Source organism: Myotis myotis, unplaced genomic scaffold (assembly GCF_014108235.1).
Source record: "Myotis myotis isolate mMyoMyo1 unplaced genomic scaffold, mMyoMyo1.p scaffold_m19_p_6, whole genome shotgun sequence".
In the NCBI taxonomy this organism is placed as follows: Eukaryota; Metazoa; Chordata; class Mammalia; order Chiroptera; family Vespertilionidae; genus Myotis; species Myotis myotis.
Window position 1 is genome coordinate 84654991 of NW_023416368.1, and position 19290 is coordinate 84674280.

General features: G+C 53.4%; 2 protein-coding genes, 1 long non-coding RNA gene and 1 pseudogene across 4 annotated transcripts; 1 reads left to right on the plus strand and 3 right to left on the minus strand.

Moving 5' to 3' along the window:
- Nucleotides 1–250: 250 nt before the first annotated feature.
- On the minus strand, nt 251–2808 carry CDKN2D (cyclin dependent kinase inhibitor 2D). Its single transcript, XM_036315620.1, has 3 exons — nt 2668–2808; nt 2259–2411; nt 251–1195 (listed from the first exon to the last, which is right to left on the minus strand). The coding sequence occupies exons 2-3, from the start codon at nt 2397–2399 to the stop codon at nt 836–838; spliced, it is 501 nt and encodes a 166-aa protein (XP_036171513.1). The 5' UTR covers nt 2400–2411; nt 2668–2808; the 3' UTR covers nt 251–835.
- A 1242-nt stretch (nt 2809–4050) lies between these two features.
- On the minus strand, nt 4051–14559 carry AP1M2 (adaptor related protein complex 1 subunit mu 2). Of its 2 annotated transcripts, none has more exons than XM_036315618.1 (12): nt 14404–14559; nt 12500–12656; nt 12196–12263; nt 10579–10709; nt 10321–10468; nt 10099–10225; nt 9480–9628; nt 9329–9400; nt 6520–6678; nt 5380–5505; nt 4801–4876; nt 4051–4434 (listed from the first exon to the last, which is right to left on the minus strand). In XM_036315618.1, the coding sequence occupies exons 1-12, from the start codon at nt 14443–14445 to the stop codon at nt 4412–4414; spliced, it is 1278 nt and encodes a 425-aa protein (XP_036171511.1). In that variant the 5' UTR covers nt 14446–14559; the 3' UTR covers nt 4051–4411. The 2 variants fall into 2 exon arrangements, with proteins under 2 accessions (XP_036171511.1, XP_036171512.1); XM_036315619.1 differs by having other exon boundaries at nt 9480–9622; nt 14404–14553.
- On the plus strand, nt 7236–14291 carry LOC118659335. The gene is made up of 3 exons (XR_004968496.1): nt 7236–8105; nt 11318–11423; nt 13520–14291. It is a non-coding gene; the product is annotated as an uncharacterized LOC118659335 (long non-coding RNA).
- A 684-nt stretch (nt 14560–15243) lies between the features above and the next one.
- LOC118658549 lies at nt 15244–16253 on the minus strand (annotated as a pseudogene).
- Between the last annotated feature and the right edge of the window lie 3037 nt (nt 16254–19290).

Sequence of the window (19290 nt, forward strand, 5' to 3'; positions counted from 1 at the left end):
CACCCCGGGGGCTGCCCGCACCCAGCTGACATCTGGGGGCCCTTTCTCCACTCGCGGTTTCCTGCCTCGCTTCCGCTCCGACAGCGCAAAACGCCGCCCCACCCAGCTCTCGCACCCCTGGCGCCCTGGGAATGACCACTCTCTCCACTCCCCGAAGCATCCGTGACCCGCGACCCCCGTGCCCACCCCCACGAACATCCTGGACGCGTGACTCTCCATGGCAGATTAAAGAATCAGAAGCCACCACCACTGCGATCAAGCACAAGAATTAATTTAATGGGTAAAAACATTAAGTTATCACACAACTTTTGTCCATAAAGCTTAATAAATAGAATCTTCTTTTAAAGCTGTACAAGAGACAGGAAAACAAGTTTCCAACAAGATATGAATGAACTCATCCCACCCTCTTATTCATTTGGAACTCCCCCCGCCCCATGCTCAAAAGCAGAGTGCACACTTGAGATCGCTCTGTACAGTCAGCCAAGTCGCCAGGTTCCAGGAGCCCTGGAAGCCATGACCTCACTGTGGGGCTGAGGCTTTAAACGCTCTGCCCTTGGGACTCTGTCGCCCCAGCAGTCTGGGGAGTGGAGGAAACTGAACCGTTTAGGTGGCTGTTGCCTACAGGAGCCCTTCTCACCAAACACACAAAAGGGAAAAACAAATGAGAAATGTCCCTTGAGCACACACACTCCAGAAATCAATACCAACAAGCCACAAACTGGTGCTCCCCCACCCTTGGCAGCAGGACTGGAGGAGCAAAAAGAGAAAGTGTTTCTTTCTTCCTTTCGGAGAGAGAACCCAGCTGGGTCCTGTGGCTGCAGTGGGTGGTCCTGGGTCACAGTGGTGCCACCATGTGCCCCTGCAGTATGTCCATGAGATCCTGAGCCCCTCTCCCTTGCGCCAGCTCCAGAGGCGTGAGCCCCCTGGTGTCCCTGTGATGGAGATCAGACTCGGCAGCCAGGAAGCTGACCACAGCCGTGTGGCCCTCCTGCACGGCCAGGTGGATGGGGAGCGACCCCGTGTTGTCAGGGGCGTTCACATCAGCACCGTGCTCCACCAAGACCTTCAGCGTGTCGAGGAATCCCGTGCGGGCTGCATCGTGGGCCGGAGTGGTGCCGGAGGTGTCCTGGACATTGGGGCTGGCGCCTTGTTTCAGGAGCTCCAGGGCGATGGTGGGGCTGCCAAACATCATGACCTGTGCAGGGGCAGAGTTCCGGGGGTTCTCAAAAGAGGGGTTCCAGGAAAAGGCATCACTTGGAGAGAGGGGTCATTCAGAAATAGGGAACACCAGAGAAGAGGTCCTCTGGAGAATGGAAAAAGCCCAGGGAACGCAAACCCCCAGGCAGCTGTTTGAGACCTCAGAGGACAAGGTCTCCTAGGAACCGGGACCCCCAAGAAACTAAGGAAAAACATCCACCCCAGGAACAGCTCCCATGCAAACTTTCAAAGAACATAAGACCCTCCACAAGGAACCAGAGGACCACCGCCCCCTCAGACGTGGGAAATCACCAGGAAATATACACCTCCCTCCAGGAAATGGGTCTCATAAAATGAGAACTGCCCTCCCCCCCCCTCCCCCCGAACTTGACAGCCCCCTCAAGCGAAAGGAGAGGCCCAGGGAATCTGAAACCCATTCTCCAATGAACAGCCCTCCCATATAGCCGGAGCGCCCCCCTAGAACACCTGAATCATTCCAGAGATGAGCTTCCTCTCTAAAATGACTCCAGGGAATGGGGACTACTATGCACCCTGTACCTGTTCCCCCCGTGGGACTCCCCGTGATATTCCAAGAATCTAAGGGGGAGGGGGAGAGAAAAGAACGGAGATCACCCCACACACAAGGAACCGGATCTCTCTGGGGACCCCATAGGCAATAAGAACGCGGTGGAGACCTGAATCCCTAATTCCAATGGTCGGGTCTCCCCATCGGAACCCAAAGAAACAAGGGCCGGCCCCGTGAAACCGGTATCCAGAGAAGCTGAATCCTCGCTCCCGGAAAAAGAGCCTCCCAGGAAAACTGCACCCCAGCACCCGAAGACCGAGAACTCTCCAGAGATGGAAAGCCTTCCCTTCCCCCATCCACGCCCCATCCACCAGCACCTACGAAAGGGGGCATCAGGGTGTGACGTAAGCCCCCAAATGGGGGCCCGGGGCCCGGTCGGCCCCCGCCGGGCCCGGAGACTCAGGAGCGGGGTCTGGGCCCCCGTTCCCTCCCGGCTCCGCCGCCCCGGCCTCGCTGCCAGGCCGGCCGGCCTCACCTGCAGCGCCGTCTTGCCGAAGCGGTTCAGGGCGTCGGGGTGCACCAGCTCGCGGTGCAGAAGGCGGCGCACCTCCCGCACGTCGCCTCGGGCCGCGGCCCCGCTCAGCCGGTCGCCGGCGCGGACCTCCTCCAGCAGCATGGCGACACCGGCCTGGGAAGCCCCCCGACCCACCCGGCACGGTCAGGGCGGGGGCAGCCACCGGTGCTGGCCCCCACCGCCCCCCCGCGGAGCTGCCAGCCGGCGCCGGGCTCCCGGCCCGGCTCGCCAGTCCGGGGCTCCGCCGCGACCCCCACCGCCCCCACCCCCGGCCGGCTCCTCCCCGCTGTCAGCCGGCAGGTCGCGAGGGGCTGGGAAGCAGGCCCAACCCTCCGCGGCCCGCAGGGGGCCCGGTCTCCGCCCCACTCACCCTCCCTCCTCCTCTGCGGGCGGAGTCTCTTCTGAGCAGACGCCGCGACGCAGCTGCGGAGCTGTCCGCCCGGGACCGAGGCTGCGCGCTGAGCTCCGCCCCCGGACGCGGCCGATTTGTTTTCTTACGAACTCGCTCGCTACAAAGTAGCCCCGCCGCGCCGCCCGGCGCCCGACCCTGCGACGCCCCGCCCACGCGCCCAGCGCAGCCAATAGCTACGCGTTGCCGGGGAGGGTTTGAGCGCTGGCGTGGGCGGTGCCGCTCCTGATTGGCCGAACCGTGGCGATTGGCGGACCGCCGGCAATGGCGGGGTTTTCGGTTTTTCAAATGCGCCTGGCGCGCGGGAGGCAGAGCCGGTTTAACTGACCGGGGAGAGAAAGTTCAAGGCTAGGGGAACGCGGGCGGCTCCAGGAACCCAGCGCCTCCGCTGGGGCTGCTGCGCCCGCGGTTCCACCATAAATGCTGCACGATAAGCATTTATTCGTCCTTCACAGGGAGCGGAGCGTTTTGTCTCCTTCATCCACCCACCTTGTGCAGGAACCTTTCCCATCGCACCTTCAAGCACCTACATAAGTTAAGACAGCGTGAGGCACCGTGGAGAAAATAAAACGAGCGAATGAGGAGGAAATCTCTTTCTGGCTCAGATTGAACCAGCCCGAGCACAGCAAGTGCAAGGGACGCGAAGGAACGTTCACGCCGCAACTGCCACGTGGCTGGACCTGGCAGAGACCTCCATTCAAACATATACTGGGGGGAAATTTTAATTTTTTACTGAACACCTACTGTGTGGTGGGCGCCCAACTGGAGAGCGAGCTACAGTTCAGGGCAGGAGGGAACAGTAATTACATATTTTCTGAGTGGTAAACGCTAAGGGAGTTGATACAACGGGATAAGTAAGAGTCTATTTGGAAAGGAGCCTGTTGAAACAGGGGTCACCCTGAATTGGTGACATTGATTTGAGACCGGAAGTTACGGTAAGGAGCGTGTGTGGATACCCAGGAAAAGCATGCCAGGTCCAGGGCACTACAAATGCGAAGGCCCTGAGGTGGGAGTGCGCCTGGTGTGTCCAGGAAGAGCCGGGTACGGAGGGGGAGGTGAGGGCACGCAGGTGGCGGGATGGGTGGCACAGATCGAGGAGGGAAGCACGCGAGGGTTCTGAGCGGAGGAGCCAGGCGCTGACTTGGACGTTAACCGCGCCCTCTGGCGGCTGCGGGGGGAACTGACTTTGGGGGGGGGGGGCGGGGAGGAAAGTCCCCAGCCAGGGGACTGGCCCAGAGGAGCTGTGACCAGGGCTGAAGAATGGATCTGTGCTACCCACTCCCATCCCAGCAAATCAAGGACGTCCCTGGCACCCCCAGTCCCCAGCCAAGAAGCACATGCACAGCAGCTGAGTTGATGTTTTTAATGCCATCCTCAAATGAGCAGCTGTGAAGAAGGAGGGGCACCAACACCCCCTAAGGCAGGTCACTGGTGAAGGCACTCCTGAATGGGCTTCCAGGCCCCTCCTCTCTTTCTTCATATAAAAGTGGAAGTGGAAGAGGGAAGCTGGGAGGCCATCCCTCCCAGCCTATGGGTAGAGGACAAGTCTGGGAGGGGGCCAGGTGCTGGGAGCAGGAAGCAGGAAACTGCTAAGCCAATAGAGGCCTGCTCACACCTTCCCCACCTTCCTTCCCTCCCTCTAAAGTCCGCAATCAGGACCGAGGGAGAGGGAGGCCCGTGTTCCAGGCCCTACCTCCTCTCCTTCCTAGCTGGTACGAAGTTGATAATCTGCAAGAAAACAATGAGCAGGGACATCTCAGAATGGGACAAATGGCGAAGACGGACAGCCTCCCCAATCCTTCCCCAGCCCCAGTGTTCAGGATCAACCCTGCCAGGAAGTTACAAGGCCAAGGGTGAATCAAACACAGGGAATGAACCCACAGTAACTAGCCTGTTTCCAGGCAGCAGATGGAACTGACAACTGCCCCCATTTTAAAGATGGGCAAACCAAGGCCCAAGTTGGCACGGTGACAAAGACAGGATAGGCCTGTTGAGTTCTGGAGCCCTCGAAGTGAGAGTGAGAATGCATCTAAACTCCAAGACCATCCCCATCATCTCTCTGACCCCACTGTCCCAGGGAGCCGGCTGCCTTACCTCCACTCTGGGTGATGTAGCGGACCCAGGGCAGGGCCTGGTAACCGCTTTTCTCGATGATCTTCATGTATCGGACCTGAAAGGAAATGAACGGAAGGGGCCCAGGTTGAGGGGAGAGAGCTTGCTAGAACCAGGGGAATATATGTGACACCAGTTGGGGGAGGAAGGGCACAGGCTGGGAGTAATTAAGTGACATGGCTTGGGGCAACCATGTGGCATGGACAGTGGGACGGGGGAAAGGAAGGTGGTCCAGGAGAGAGGTCCAGAAAGAGATGACACAGTGTAAGGGAAGAGACACAACACGGTTTGGGGGAGATGAGGTGCCACAGGCCAAGGGAACGGTGAACAGCCTGTAAGTAGGAGAGGGATGGAAGTTACAATGGGGGGCGGGGGGAGTGGCACAGAACAGAGAGAGGGGGGGAGGGAGAAGGAGAGAAAAAGGGAGAGGAGACCCAGGCTGAGGGCAGAAGAGGCAACAATGTTCTGGGGAAAAGACATGGTCGGCTACAGAGGAGAGGTGACTCAATAGGGGAACCTACTGAGGTCTAAGAGAAGAGCCACCCTGCCCACTTCCCTTACCTGAATCCCGGAGACGGTGAAATAGGGGATCTCAAACTTGACCCCAATGGGGGGCCGGCCCTCCTCCTCCTCCTTCTCCACACTAGGGAGGCCAAAGTGGGCACGCATCAGGTACTCCTTGCCGCCCTAAAGGCAATGGGGGCATCAGACACACCGAGGGGTCCCTAAGACCACAGACCATCCTCACAACAGCCCCTGGAGCCGTCTCAGCTCTCGGCCCCTTTCACAGACAAGAAAGGCTCCTGGCTAAGACTCACAGCCTCAGCCCGGTTGGAAGGTGGGGTGGGGCCATCTCCCACTTTTCAGGCCCTGATGAACCACCTCCCCGACCCTACCCCCGATTCCAGGGACAGACCAAACCCTCCATGGGCCCACGGACGTGGGTAACATCATCCTGCCTGTTTCAGGTGGGAAAACTGAGGCTCCATGTGGGGAACAGGGCTTCCCAAGGCCACACAGCTCAGAGAGGCAAGAGTGGGATGGGAGCCGAAACCGGTTTGGCTCAGTGGATAGAGCGTCGGCCTATGGACTGAAGTCCCAGGTTTGATTCCGGTCAAGGGCATGTACCTGGGTTGCGGGCACATCCCCAGTAGGAGATGTGCAGGAGGCAGCTGATCGATGTTTCTATCTCCCTTCCTCTCTGTAAAAAATCAATAAAATATATTTTTAAAAAAATTTAAAAAAAAAAAAAAAAAAGAGTGGGATGGGAGCCCCATCTGTGTGGCTCAGTGGTTGAGCATCGACCTATGAACCAGGAGGTCACAGATTGATTCCAGTCAGGGCACATGTCTGGGTTTCAGGCTCACTTCCCAGTAGGGGGCGTGCAGGAGGCAGCCAATCGTTGATTCTCTCATGACTGATGTTTCTCTCTCTCTCTCCCTCTTGCTTCCTCTCTGAAATCAATAAAAATATATATTAAAAAAAGAGAGTGGGGTGGGAATCTGAACCCAAGGCTGGGTACCTCAGACCTGGTAGGGAAGCTTTACCACCATGCCAGCCTGATGTCTAGCTTTATTTCCCCACCCCCACCCCCACAATGACAACCATGTGCAGGTAGATGTGGGTCTGATTGGTTATCCCCCTGGCCCTCAAGCAGTTGGAGTGGGTCCTTACAGAGCCCCACCCTTGCCCAGTGCTCACCGGGAAAGACTTAATGCTCCAAATCACGATGTTCTTCTCGGGCACATACTTGGCACTGCCCACGCTGGTCTTGAAGCGCGGGGAATCGGCATCACTGGGCACCGGCACAGATATCTCCACACCGTTGGCCACCGACTGCTTCTTAAACTGTCCCTTGGCCTGGTGGGCGGGGGGGAGAGTGCAGCGGGAAGAATTTGCTCATGGATTCTGCAACTATTCCCCAAGCCCTTTCCATATGCCTTCTCATCGAGAGCCTCCACAACCTGAAGTGAAAACCAGTCCTGCCCAATTTGCAGATGAGGAGAACAGAGGCAGAGAGGCATTTGCCTGGAGACACACAGCCAACAAGTGGCAGACCACAGTCCACACCCATGAGACCCCAGAGGCCCTACCCTTAGTGCCTTCCATATGGAAACTGTCATACCCCTCTGCCAGGTCCAAAATGACTTCCATGAGCCCATCGGAGAGGGGTTTTCATTTGAAGGTGGCACTTACTGAGCCCCTGCCATGTGCCAGGCCCTGTGCCAAGCACTTAATCCTCTCACTGATTCCGTAAAGTAGGATCCATTCCTGAAGTCCATTTGTAAGAGACTGAGGTACAGCCCTAGCTGGTTTGGCTCAGTGGATAGAGCATCGTCCTGTGGACTAAAGGGCCCCAGGTTTGATTCCGGTCAAGGGCACATGCCCGGGTTGCAGGCTCGATCCCCAGTAGGGGGGGATGGGGGCGAGCACGAGGCAGCCAATGAATGATTCTCTCTCATCATTGATGTTTCTCTCTCTCGCAAATCAATAAAAATATGTATTTTTTAAAAGAGACTGAGGTACAGAGAGAAAGAGCATTTTGCCCAAGTCACATAGCTGGTAACTGGCATAGTGGGGATTCAAACTGAGCCTGTGTCCTCAACCATTACATGTCCTCCTTACAGATGAATGAAGAAGCTATACTATATGTGTACCTCGAGCTGTGTGACAGGACAAGCTTTCACCATAAGGTCTCTAAGTGTTCCGTGTGGTAGCTAGCATTATGATTACTACTATTATTTATTCACTTGGGGAAGAATATGTGAGAAGTGGGATCTGGGCAGAGGACTTGGAGGTAAATGGTGAGGGGGGGGATGAAAGGCTCTAGCGTTAACAGCCCCTTTCCCTTTCCTGCAGAGATGGGGACACTGAAGAGCATCAAGACCCTCCCTGGTGACCCTCCACTGTGCAACCCAGCTCCCCTGAGGCCCCAAGGCCAGGGAACAAAGGCAACTCTAAGAACACAGACTCCTGAGTCAGGCAGACCAAGTGCAACGTGGGGGGAGCTCCCTCCCTAGATGAGTGACATCATAATCCCAGGACCTGTTTCCCCGTCTGTGAAAGAGGGCTGTGCTACAAGCTCTGAAGAAGTTCCTGCTGTGGGACTGGGACACATGCACAAAGCTGCTTATGGCAATGGGAACTGGCGTAGCCACGAACTGAAACAACCCATGTGAGAGAATGGAGACATAGATTTCCACGGTGGAATATTCTATAGCTATAGAAATGGATGCACAAACTATGACACCTGGAATTCATTTTTAAATCGATGTTACACGAATAAAGTAAGTTATACACAAAATCATACAGCCTGAGTCCACTGCTACGAGGGTCAGAAGCTGGCAGGAATGAAATATTTGTGGCTACACATGTGGGGAGCGAAATTATGAAGAAAAGCAAAGAAATCATTTACATAAAATTCAAGATTGTAATTACCTCTGGGCAAGGGGAGGGACATGTGGGGATTCAGAGGCTCTGGTCAAATACATTTTTTCGTTGTTGAAATATATTTTTATTGATTTCAGAGAAGAAGGGAGAGGGAGAGGTAGAAACATCAATGATGAGAGAGTACCATCGATAGGCTGCCTCCCGAACACCCCACACCGGGGATCGAGCCCCAACCGGGGATCAAACCATGACCTCCTGGTTCATAGGTCGACACTCACCCACTAAACCATGCCGGCTGGGCAGGTCAAGTACATTTAAATAAGCTAGGTAGTTCACTATTTTTAAAATCATATAAATATGCTATTTATCTATCTAAAAAGTAAATATGTAAGTAAAACAGATCATAGATGGTGATAATAGAAGAGAAAAATAGAGCAAAGAAGGGAGGTGGGAAATGTTGGGGGTGGGTATAATTCTCAATAGGCACATGAGGGAAGGCCTCTTTGAGGAGATGACATTTAAGCACCTAGACCAGCAGTTCTCAACCTGTGGGTTACGACCCCTTTGGGGGTCAAATGACCCTTTCACAGGGGTTGCCTAAGACCATCGGAAAACACATATATAATTACATATTGTTTTTGTGATTAATCACTATGCTTTAATTATGTTCAATTTGTAACAATGAAAATGCATCCTTCATATCACATATTTACATGACGATTCATAACAGTAGCAAAATTACAGTTATGAAGTAGCAACGAAAATAATTTTATGGTTGGGGGTCACCACAACATGAGGAACTGTATTAAAGGGTCACGGCATTAGGAAGGTTGAGAACCACTGACCTAGACTATCTCCAATTTAAGAGATTAAGGAGATGCGATTAGGAGTCCTGGGTATACCTGGGTGAGTGGGGGCGGAGTGATCCAGGGAAAGGGGACAGCCAGTGCAAAGGCCTTGCAGGGGTTCAGGGACCTGAGCCTGGAAGGTTTGGGAACCAGCCAGGGGCCTGTGTGGCTGGAAGGAAATGAACCAGGAGGGAGGTGGGAGAGGAAATTAGATTGGTGAGGAGGCGGGAGGGGCAGATCAAGCACTGTGAGTAACTGTTCCTCCAACCCACCTTGACCATGATCTCCACCCGGCTGTGGGAGAACTTCTCAATGACAGACTCAATCCAGATCAGTGGCTTGACCTGCAGACAAAGGAAGGGGGGCTCTGGGCGGTTCTGGGGTCACTCTCCTTCCCTGCCATGGGGCTTGACCCTGCCTCACCTGGGTGCTGAGGCGGTAGGACATGAGCTCGAAGTCGCCATCAGGTGGGATAAAGGAAATGGTGCGGTCATTGTCAAAACGGGAGAGTCGCACACACTGGTGAAATTTCACATCCTCCAGTTCCACCGACTTGTTCTTGTTTCCTGAAACTCAGAGCCAAGCATGCAGGATGACCCTGGGGGCCGGGGCAGGGTCCCTTATCCCTAACTTAATAGCCCACTGCTATCATCACCCCCATTTGACAGATGAGGAAACTGAGGCCCAGAGTGGATAAGTAACTTGCCCAGTCACCCAGCTGCCCAGGGGCAGAGCTAGGATCCGAACCCAGGGAATCTGAGTCTCACTGTCAGGCTTTTAAATGCAATGCTAGTCTGTCTCCTTGTATAGCCCAGAATGTCAGCTCTGTGAGGGCCAGGATTTGTCTTTTTCGTCACTGCCCTGTCCTTGCACCCAGCACTTAATAAAGAAGCGTTTGAGCAAAGAACCAGCAGCTGTAGTGCTGGCCATGACCAGCAGAGGGTGCTCGAGTGCTGATTTCAGAACTGACTGCAATTCTCTGGGGCCCCAGATGCAGAGGGGTCTCCATCTCCTCCATGAACCCCCTGCTCCAGACACCTACGGCCAGTGAGCTCAAAGAGCACGCGATCGTTGAGGCCGAGTCGCAGCTCTGGCATTCCCGACAGAAACACCTTGAGCTTGATGGTGCCCACGATCTCGCTCAGCAGGACACTGCCATTGGCATTGACCTGGGGATGCACACATGGGCATGAGGGTCAGCGGGCAGGGGCCCCCTCTCCTGTCCCCAACCGTGGCAGGGGCGGGTGGGGCTGTGGGGGCTCACCAGCAGGTTGACAGACTCTATGACGTCGATGAAGACCTCATTCTTCTTGTACTTGATGCCCTCGGAGCGCCAGGACACAGCATTGGTGACAGTGGGCGGCACCCGTGACTTGCCCGTCTCCAGCTTGTTGCCCTGCTGTGTGATGTACCTGGCAGGACGGCAGGGAGCATGAAGAGGGGGGCCCGGGGACACCTCCTGGCCCTCCTCAACTTCGTGCCACCATGACCTGCCCTGTGGCTGCTCCCACAGCACACTCACTCCTGCAGAATCTTGCTGTCAGTGGTCTGGGGGAAGCCAAAGTCCATGAGCTCATCCAGCAGCTCGTAGACAATGACAAAGTTGTCCCTGATGCTCTCCTCCTCCAGCTCCTTGAAGTATTCGGAGAATACCTGGGGGTGCAGGAACAGACACCCACAGAGGTGGAGCTGGTGTAGCCATAGGCTGGGTCCCCATTGATCCAGCCAGCCATCCAATAAGCAATTATTGAGTGCCTACTTTATACCAGTGCTGGGACATTAACGATGGACAAAGCCCCCAGGGTCCCTGCCCTCAGGGAGAAGTCCAGTGAGGGAAATGGACTGGTAACAGAACCAATATAATCCAACGTGTTGGGTACAATAATGTGGAAAACTCAAGGAAAATAGGAACCCAGAGGTGGGGAGGTCCAGGAAGAATTAGAACTGATCTTTTTATTTGTTTGTTTTTTCTTTGACTATGGATCCCTGCATATCTGATGGTCATGAGCCCATCTCAGAATAAATACATAAAACAAAATACACAGGATGGCAAAGGAAACCTGTTATACAGAAACATGACTGAGGTCATGGACTTTCTGTATTCTATTCATAGTCCTTGGAAGTTTGGGGTCCCCAAGTTAACAGGCCCTGGGAATTAGTAGGCATAACCACAGAAGAGAACCTGTTAGTCATCAACATTTGAACTATTCTCCACTCCTCATTCTGCTCCAACCTCACTGGCCTTTCTATTCCTACCCCAGGGCCTTTGCATATGCTATTCCCTCTGCTTGGAACACTCTTCCTTCAGCTCATCTCACAGAGGGCTGCTTGTCCTTCAGACCTCAGCTCAAATGTCACCCTCTCAAGGTAAGGAGTCATGGGTATACCTGGGTGAGTGGGGACCACTCCCCTCCATGAGTATCATGATGCTATGGTGAGATTAGCATTTTAATCAGATTTAATCTCCTTTACGCCCTTTAACTCCTCAGGACAGAGACCTGTCTAATGCATAGGTGTTTTTCCTTTGCCTGGCAGAGAGGAGACAAATCCATGAATATTTCTTGTTTGTTGAATAGTGATGACTGAGCACTTTCTCAGTCACTGAGAATGGCATATATTAATTGTAGGCGCCACTGCACTCGGACCAGCCGAGAATGGCATATATTAAGAGCTCACTAAATTATATAATTTTATAACATTTGTGATAATGCTAACAATAATACCAAGCCTTTATTGAGCACTTAGTGTATACTGAGCACCGTTTTAGGCACTTTAGAGGTATGAATTTTATTAATTTGTACAACCCCGAGGTAGGACTTGCTGTAACCCCCAGTTTAGAGGCACAGAGAGAAGAGACTTGCTCAAGGTCATATAGCCAGGAAGCAGGGAAAGCTAGGATTGGAAACCAGTTCACTCTGGCTCAGATTTGAGCAGTTACACTCTCTCGAAGACCCCTCGGTCCCTGCCTATTATAGGGAGAGATGATCCCATAGCAGCCAGTGACAACACAAGTGATGGGACTTTGTTAGGGCACCCCCAGGGAGGTCACGCAGAGCTTCTTAGGAAAATGGATCATGAAAGAGATGGGCAAGACAGGTGGACCAACAGGCCAGCTGACCAGTGGGAGGCCCCAACCTACCTCCACCGTCTTGTAGAGGAAGGAGTACACGAGCGAGGCATTGGCGTTCTTCAGCGTGGTGGCCACCACTGCGGGCAGCGAGGTTAAGGAAAAGGTGCCGTTTTCGAAGGGCTCCAATGGAGCACAGACCTTGAACCCCCACCCTGTTCCCCACCAGCACCCCATTTCTGCCCACGCACACACCCCTAGGCTGAGGACAAGAGTTGCACTGATGTGCTGTGCAACTCCTAACCTCAGCCTACCCTCTCTGGGCCTGAGCTGCCACCACCCCAGCCCCCCAGGGACCCCACCTGTGGCTGGATACAGTAGAGGTTGCTGTATTTGATCCACAGGAAGTGGACCCGGCCGTGGCTCAGCAGTGGGGTCAGAGCGCCCTCTTCCTCCCGCTGCATGAGCAGAGGCATAAAGTGCTCTATCTCGCTCATGGCCACATCGCCCTTGTAGTTTCGACTGATCAGGGGCTAAGGGCGGGCAGAGAAGGCCCAGTCATCACTGGGATCCAGGGACCCTCCACCCAGGGGCACTCTACCTAGAGTGCCTGGTTCGGACCCTACTCCCTGGCCCAGGGGCCTGAGCACCTCTCTGCACCTCAGTTTCCTCCTCTGTAAAATGGGCACGTGATAAAACAGCTAACATGTCTAGACCCTTCACTAAGGTCCAGGTCATAGTTCTACTAAAGCCTGGATGCTTGGCCCTCCCCTCCCAGGAGCACACCCACACCTTTCTTCACTCTTAAGTGTGCATCTCCTACACCAGTGTTGGCGAACCTATGACACGCGTTAGAGGTGACACGCGAACTCATTTTTTTGGTTGATTTTTCTTTGTTAAATGGCATTTAAATATATAAAATAAATATCAAAAATATAAATCTTTGTTTTACTAAGGTTGCAAATATCAAACAATTTCTATATGTGACACAGCACCAGAGTTATGTTAGGGTTCTTCAAAATGCTGACACGCCGAGCTCAAAAGGTTCGCCATCACTGGCCTACACCCTAAGGGCCCCCAGGAGACTTGCAACCGGGGGAGCAATGGGCAGCTGCAGCTCCTCCCAGGCAGGACCTGTCTGTCGCCAAGGCCCTCTTTTCTCTGACTTTTCAGTGAGCCAATAGCAGCCCTGCCCAGGCTCATTTCTTTCCTATAAAGTGCCAAAGTAGGCTCTCTCCTGTTGCTTCTTCTATCCTAAACCTTCCTTTTTCATTGTCCCAGCTTTAATAGGTATGCTCTCAGGAAAAAAAAAAAAAAAAAGAGTGGATGTTTGCTTGCTGATTTAGTTCTCACCACAACCCTGTAAGGTCGTGTCATTGTCACCTCCATTTCACAGCTGGGGAAACTGAGGTAGGAACCGTGTTCATAATAAGTGGGAAATCAGGAATTGGACCAAGTACCCTCATTCCAGAAATCCTGGTCTTGCCCAGGGCTTCAGATGCACCAAATCGGCAAGGTAGGGATGACGAACGGTAAGAAGGGAAGGATGGGAGGAAGGACAGATTATAGAAAGAGGAGAAAAGAGAGATTATAGAAGAGGGACGGAAGGAAGAAAAGAAAGATCATGCCAAGAAGTAAAATAAAAAAGAAAGATTATACCTAAAAGAGAAAAAGAAAGAAAATAAAAATGATTGTGCCCATACAGCTCTCTTAGCTCTGACTGGCAGGGAGGGAGCCACCAATAACAGCAGAACCTACTTGGTAAGGTTGTTTTGTCCAGCGCTCAGAGCTGGGGGCAGGTCCTCAGACACCTGAGCTCTCACTATCATTATCGGAAACATTATCTTCCCCACCGCTCTTATGATTGCTCCTGAACGACGGGACAGTAAGAGGGGGCCCCAGAAAGGGACAAAGCAGCCCCAAAGGGGAATCAGGGCCCCCTGGCCCTGCTGTCTTCCCCAAATATTCATACTGTGGGTGCGGATGGTGACAGAAATAACAATTCCAGTGGGTCGATCCCCGCGTGTTCGCAGCAGGGCTGCGGGGCCAAGTGGTCGCCCCCGGCTGCGGGTTGTGCTAATTGTTTGGGGTGGAGACCCCTGTCGTTCCCATGGTTACGGAGCGTGAGACCGAGGCTCCGAGAGGCGAGCGCGCGGCCGGTGCCGGCGGGAACGGGACCCGGGACCCGAGTGGGGGGAGGGGAGCCCCCCGCCCTCGGGGACACCTGGGCCGCGCTGCCACCCACCTGTGCGCCCCCGCCCACCCCACGCCCAGCCTCACCTTGCCCTTGACGTCGAGGATGAAGACAGCCGAGGCGGACATGGTGGCGGCCGGCGGACCGGGAGCCGGGAGGGAGGACGGAGACGACGGCGACGGCGGCGCCGCTTCCTTCTTCCTGCGGAAGCGCCGGCGCAGGTGAGCGCCCAGGTGAGCGCGTCTTAAAGGGGAGGCCGCCAGGTGAGCGGAGCTGTCAGCGGACAAGAAGTCCCGGCGGGAAGGAAAGGGGCCGGACTCTAGGCCGCACTGCTACCCCGCCTGCCTTCGCACCCAGGAGTGCGGCCGGGTGGAGACCCAGGTCAGCCGTCCGCCCATCCGTCCGCCCATCCGTCCGCCCGTCCGGTCTCTCCCACACGCATGTCAGACCCAATACAGCAGGGACTGTGTTCTGTTCATGTTTGTATTTCCAGTGCCCAGCACTGGGTGCTCAATAATATTCGTCCAAATCATTAATTCTTTTCCTCGTTTATACAATAAATATTTATGAATTATTCTCTCTTTATTTTTCATCTTTACACTCAGTGAATTAACAGCTGTGGGTTCAGACTGGCCAGGTCCCGGGTTCTGTGAGCCTTGGGGGCAGGCCTAGCCACAACAAACACAGGAAAATGGGCGAGAGGGCAGGGGGAGGAGAGAGTTAACAGATTTGGTCTTGAACTTGGGGGGTTGGGTGGAAAAGTGATGATCCTTGCCGCTTGGGATGAGGACCAGCAGGAAGAAAGCTGTCTGATGGGGGCCTGGGAAGGCCCCAGGGATGGGCTGGGCCCTTGGGGCCCCCTCCCCGGAGGACAGGCACTTGGCTCAGTCTCCTGCCCCACACCACCCATGGGAGAGATGCGGCCCTCATCCCCTCGCCCCTCTCAGGCTCAGAGGCTGTTTCAGGTTGAGCCTCTGAAAGAAGCTTTTGCCCAACTCCTGTGCTGATCATGATGGCACAGGAGGGGGCGGCCTTGATGATCGTTGGGAGGAAGCCTGCAAAGAGGCCCCTGGTGCCGGACTCAGCCCAGATCCGCAGCAGCCACAGCAGCAGCAGCCACAGCCACGTGGAGTCAGCGTGCACGTGGGCGGGTGACACTCTCACAGCCTCCACCGCTCCCAGCGCAACATGGCCTTGAGCCTTCGCCACATCAAAGGGTAGAGTCAGGATGGCAGCCATCGTCCCTGAGATGCAGAGCCACAAAGCTGATGCCCACCGAAGTCTGGTCCTTTGGCCTGCGCCCACTCACCAGCTCTTTACCAGCTCACAGTCGAACCAGTGCAGGGCTGAAGAGGGCACATCCGGAAGAGCAGTGGGGCCCCAGCCCAGCCACAGTGAGGCCAGCCGCCCTGAGCTACGGAGGTTCGGACTCAGGCACCCAACTCCTGGTATGACACGGGCTGAGGCTGCAGCTTAGTCCCTACGGCCTCTAGGGGCCTTATCACAGTCAGGGTGCCCAGGCCAGTGCACCAGCCACCATGGGTGCGTAGAAGTCAGAGGCCAGGGCTCGACCACACAGGAAGGCCCTGAAGTAGATGGCAGTTGCTGGCACAGTCATCACCAGGTGAAGCGAGTGGGGTCCTGAACGCAGGTGGCACAGCGGGCACCATTTGGGCACAGGTCCCGGGGTTCCAGGACACCACTGCAGTACAGGAGGCACTTCTCTGTGGGTTGGAGGGAGGAGGGCAATTTGGCGTAAGAGGCTCCAGAGTCTGAAGGGAGGCATCAGCTCGATGGTCACTGCAGGGAGTTGAGACTGCAGGTGGATCTTCACCACGTCCAGGGGCGTCAGGAAAGTGGAGGTGATCACAGCCCCAGCACCTGGGGCCACCGTTTGTTGGAGGGGACTGATGCCCCCAGCGTCCAGATCAGCCATCAATTCTGGCTTTAGGATGGGGTCTGCGCGCGTTTACCTCACCTATGAATTATTCTTTCACTCAAATATTTACTCACTAGTAAATTCTTTCACTCAGTGACAGGAACTATGGGTTGAACTCTGAGTAAGGCAAATGTAGCTGCTTTTATTATTATTCCTAATGTTATTCTTATTCATTCAAAAATATTTTTAATATTTTTTATTAATTTCAGAAAGGAAGGGAGAGGGAGAGAGAGATAGAAACATCAATGATGAGAGAGAACCATAGACCGGCTGCCTCCTGTCGACTGGGAATCGAACCGTGACTTCTTGGTTCATAGGTCGAAGATCAACCACTGAGCACACAGCTTGAACCATTCAAAAAATATTTATAGTCCTAGCTGGTTTGGCTCAGTGACTAGAGCGTTGGCCTGCCGATTGAAGGGTTCCTGGTTCTATTCTGGTCAAGGGCACATGCCCGAGTTGCGGGCTCTATTTCCAGTATGGGACGTGTAAGAGGCAGCTGATCAATGATTCTCATTGATGTTTCTATCTCTCTCTCCCTCTCCCTTCCTCTCTGAAATCAATAAAAATATTTTTTAAGCCCTAGCCGGTTTGGCTCAATGGATAGAGCGTCGGGCCTGTGGACTGAAGGGTCCTGGGTTCGATTCCGGTCAGGGGCACATGCCCGAGGATATTTTCCCATTGATTTTTTTTTTTTAATTAAATCTTTATTGTTCAGATTATTACATTTGTTCCTCTTTTTTCCTCCCATAACTCCCCTCCTCCCAGTTCCCGCCATTGATTTTTAGAGAGAGTGGAAGGGAGGGGGAGAGACAGAGAGAGAGAAACATTGATTGGTTGCCTTCTGCCCGCACCCTGGCCAGAGCCGGGGATAAAGCCTGCAATCAAGGTAGGTGCCCTTGACTGGAATCGAACCTGGGACCCTTCAGTCTGTGGGCCGACGCTCTATCCATTGAGCCAAACCGGCTAGGGCCCAACACTTCTTATTTTCTTTTCTTTTTTTTTAAGATTGTTATTTTTTGCTGTGTTTGATTCCAGTCTTCCCAACTATGTTTTATCTGATAACTCAGGACCTGAGGGGAAGACCTTCTTGTCTTCTTACATTGGAAGAAGCAGAGGTCGAGAGAGGTAAAGCCGCTGGTTCAAGGCCGCAGCCTGGAGACAGCTGAGTCTGAATTGGAATCTGAGTCTTCAAGCCTGGTCCCAGCTTTCACCCACCTGCTCTGTCTTTTTCAATCGTGAGGGAGTCTCAAGCTCCCGACTGCTCTGAACTCCAGTTCCGGGCGAGTCTCTGGGGACCCAGGACTCATACGGGGAGAAACTGGACTGTCTGGCAGCAGGCAGAACTCGAGGGCGGCTTTCTCTCAGAGGTGCTTGCAGTGATTACCGGGACACTGAGATGCGGGGCCTCTTAGGGTAGGGCTGAGGTGCAGCCATAGCTTTTTGCTCCACCCTGTTGATTCCCTGAGACCCCACCCCACCCAAGCTGTGCACAGAGGCTTTTGCGTATGAATGCCCTGGCCCTTTGCAATCTGAAAATTACCTAACAAATTGCAGCTGGGCCAAACAGACCCAGAACTTCCAAAAGAAGGCCCAAGGCCCCACAGCAGCTTGCATTGCTTCATAGCTGGGCCTCATCTAGGCACCTCCAAACCCCAAACAAAGAAGAGGAATCTGCAGATCTCTCCATAGCTCCTGCTGGGTAGCCTCAGGCCGAGGCTAAATTAGCACCTCCTTAGAGATCCAAGAGCCTGTGTACCCAGTGGTCAGATTGGGACCATCCAGATTACAACTCCTCAGATCCATAAGGGACACACTCAGGGGGCAGACTCAGTGAGCACCAAAGCCTCACTGAAGCAGGTCTTGCCCCAGAAGGGTGTCTCCAGCACATAAGTTCTCCCACTGTAGATACAGCTGATTCTCACAGCCAATTGGACTGGAGGTCAATTTCTCCCAGTGATCCTACAACAATCAAGGCTTAACTACAACAAGACTGTGCACAAAGCCCACAAAGGGGTGCACCAAGAGTGTCCACCTCAGGTAATTGGGGAGGCTGAGCCACTGGGCCCTATAGGACACCTAGCACAGAAAGCCACTCTATCAACACAGGAAAGCATAAAAAATGCGGAGACAAAGAAACAAGTCACAAATGACAGAAATGGAGGAAAGCAAACTACTGGATATAGAGTTCAAAACCACACTTATAAGGTTTTTCAAGAATTTTCTAGAAACCGGTGATAAATTTAGTGAGACCCTCAATAAATCTAGTGAGACCCTTGAGGATATGAAAAAGGACCAACTAGAAATTAAGCATACACTGACTGAAATAAAGAATATTATACAGAGTTCCAACAGCAGACTAGAGGATCGCAAGAATCAAGTCAATGATTTGAAATGCGAAGAAGCAAAAAACACCCAACCAGAAAAGCAAAATGAAAAAAGAATCCAAAAATATGAAGATAGTGTAAGGAGCCTCTGGGACAGCTTCAAGCGTACCAACATCAGAATTATAGGGGTGCCAGAAGAAGAGAGAGAGCAAGATATTGAAAACCTATTTGAAGAAATAATGACAGAAAACTTCCCCTACCTGGTGAAAGAAATAGACTTACAAGTCCAGGAAGCGCAGAGAACCCCAAACAAAAGGAATCCAAAGAGGACCACACCAAGACACATCATAATTAAAATGCCAAGAGCAAAAGACAAAGAGAGAATCTTAAAAGCAGCAAGAGAAAGAAAGTCAGTTACCTACAAGGGAATACCCATACGACTGTCAGCTGATTTCTCAACAGAAACCATGCAGGCCAGAAGGGAGTGGCAAGAAATATTCAAAGTGATGAATGCCAAGAACCTACAACCAAGATTACTTTATCCAGCAAAGCTATCATTCAGAATTAAAGGTCAGATAAAGAGCTTCACAGATAAGAAAAAGCTAAAGGAGTTCATCACCACCAAATCAGTATTATATGAAATGCTGAAAGGTATCCTTTAAGAAGAGGAAGAAGCCCTAACCGGTTTGGCTCAGTGGATAGAGCGT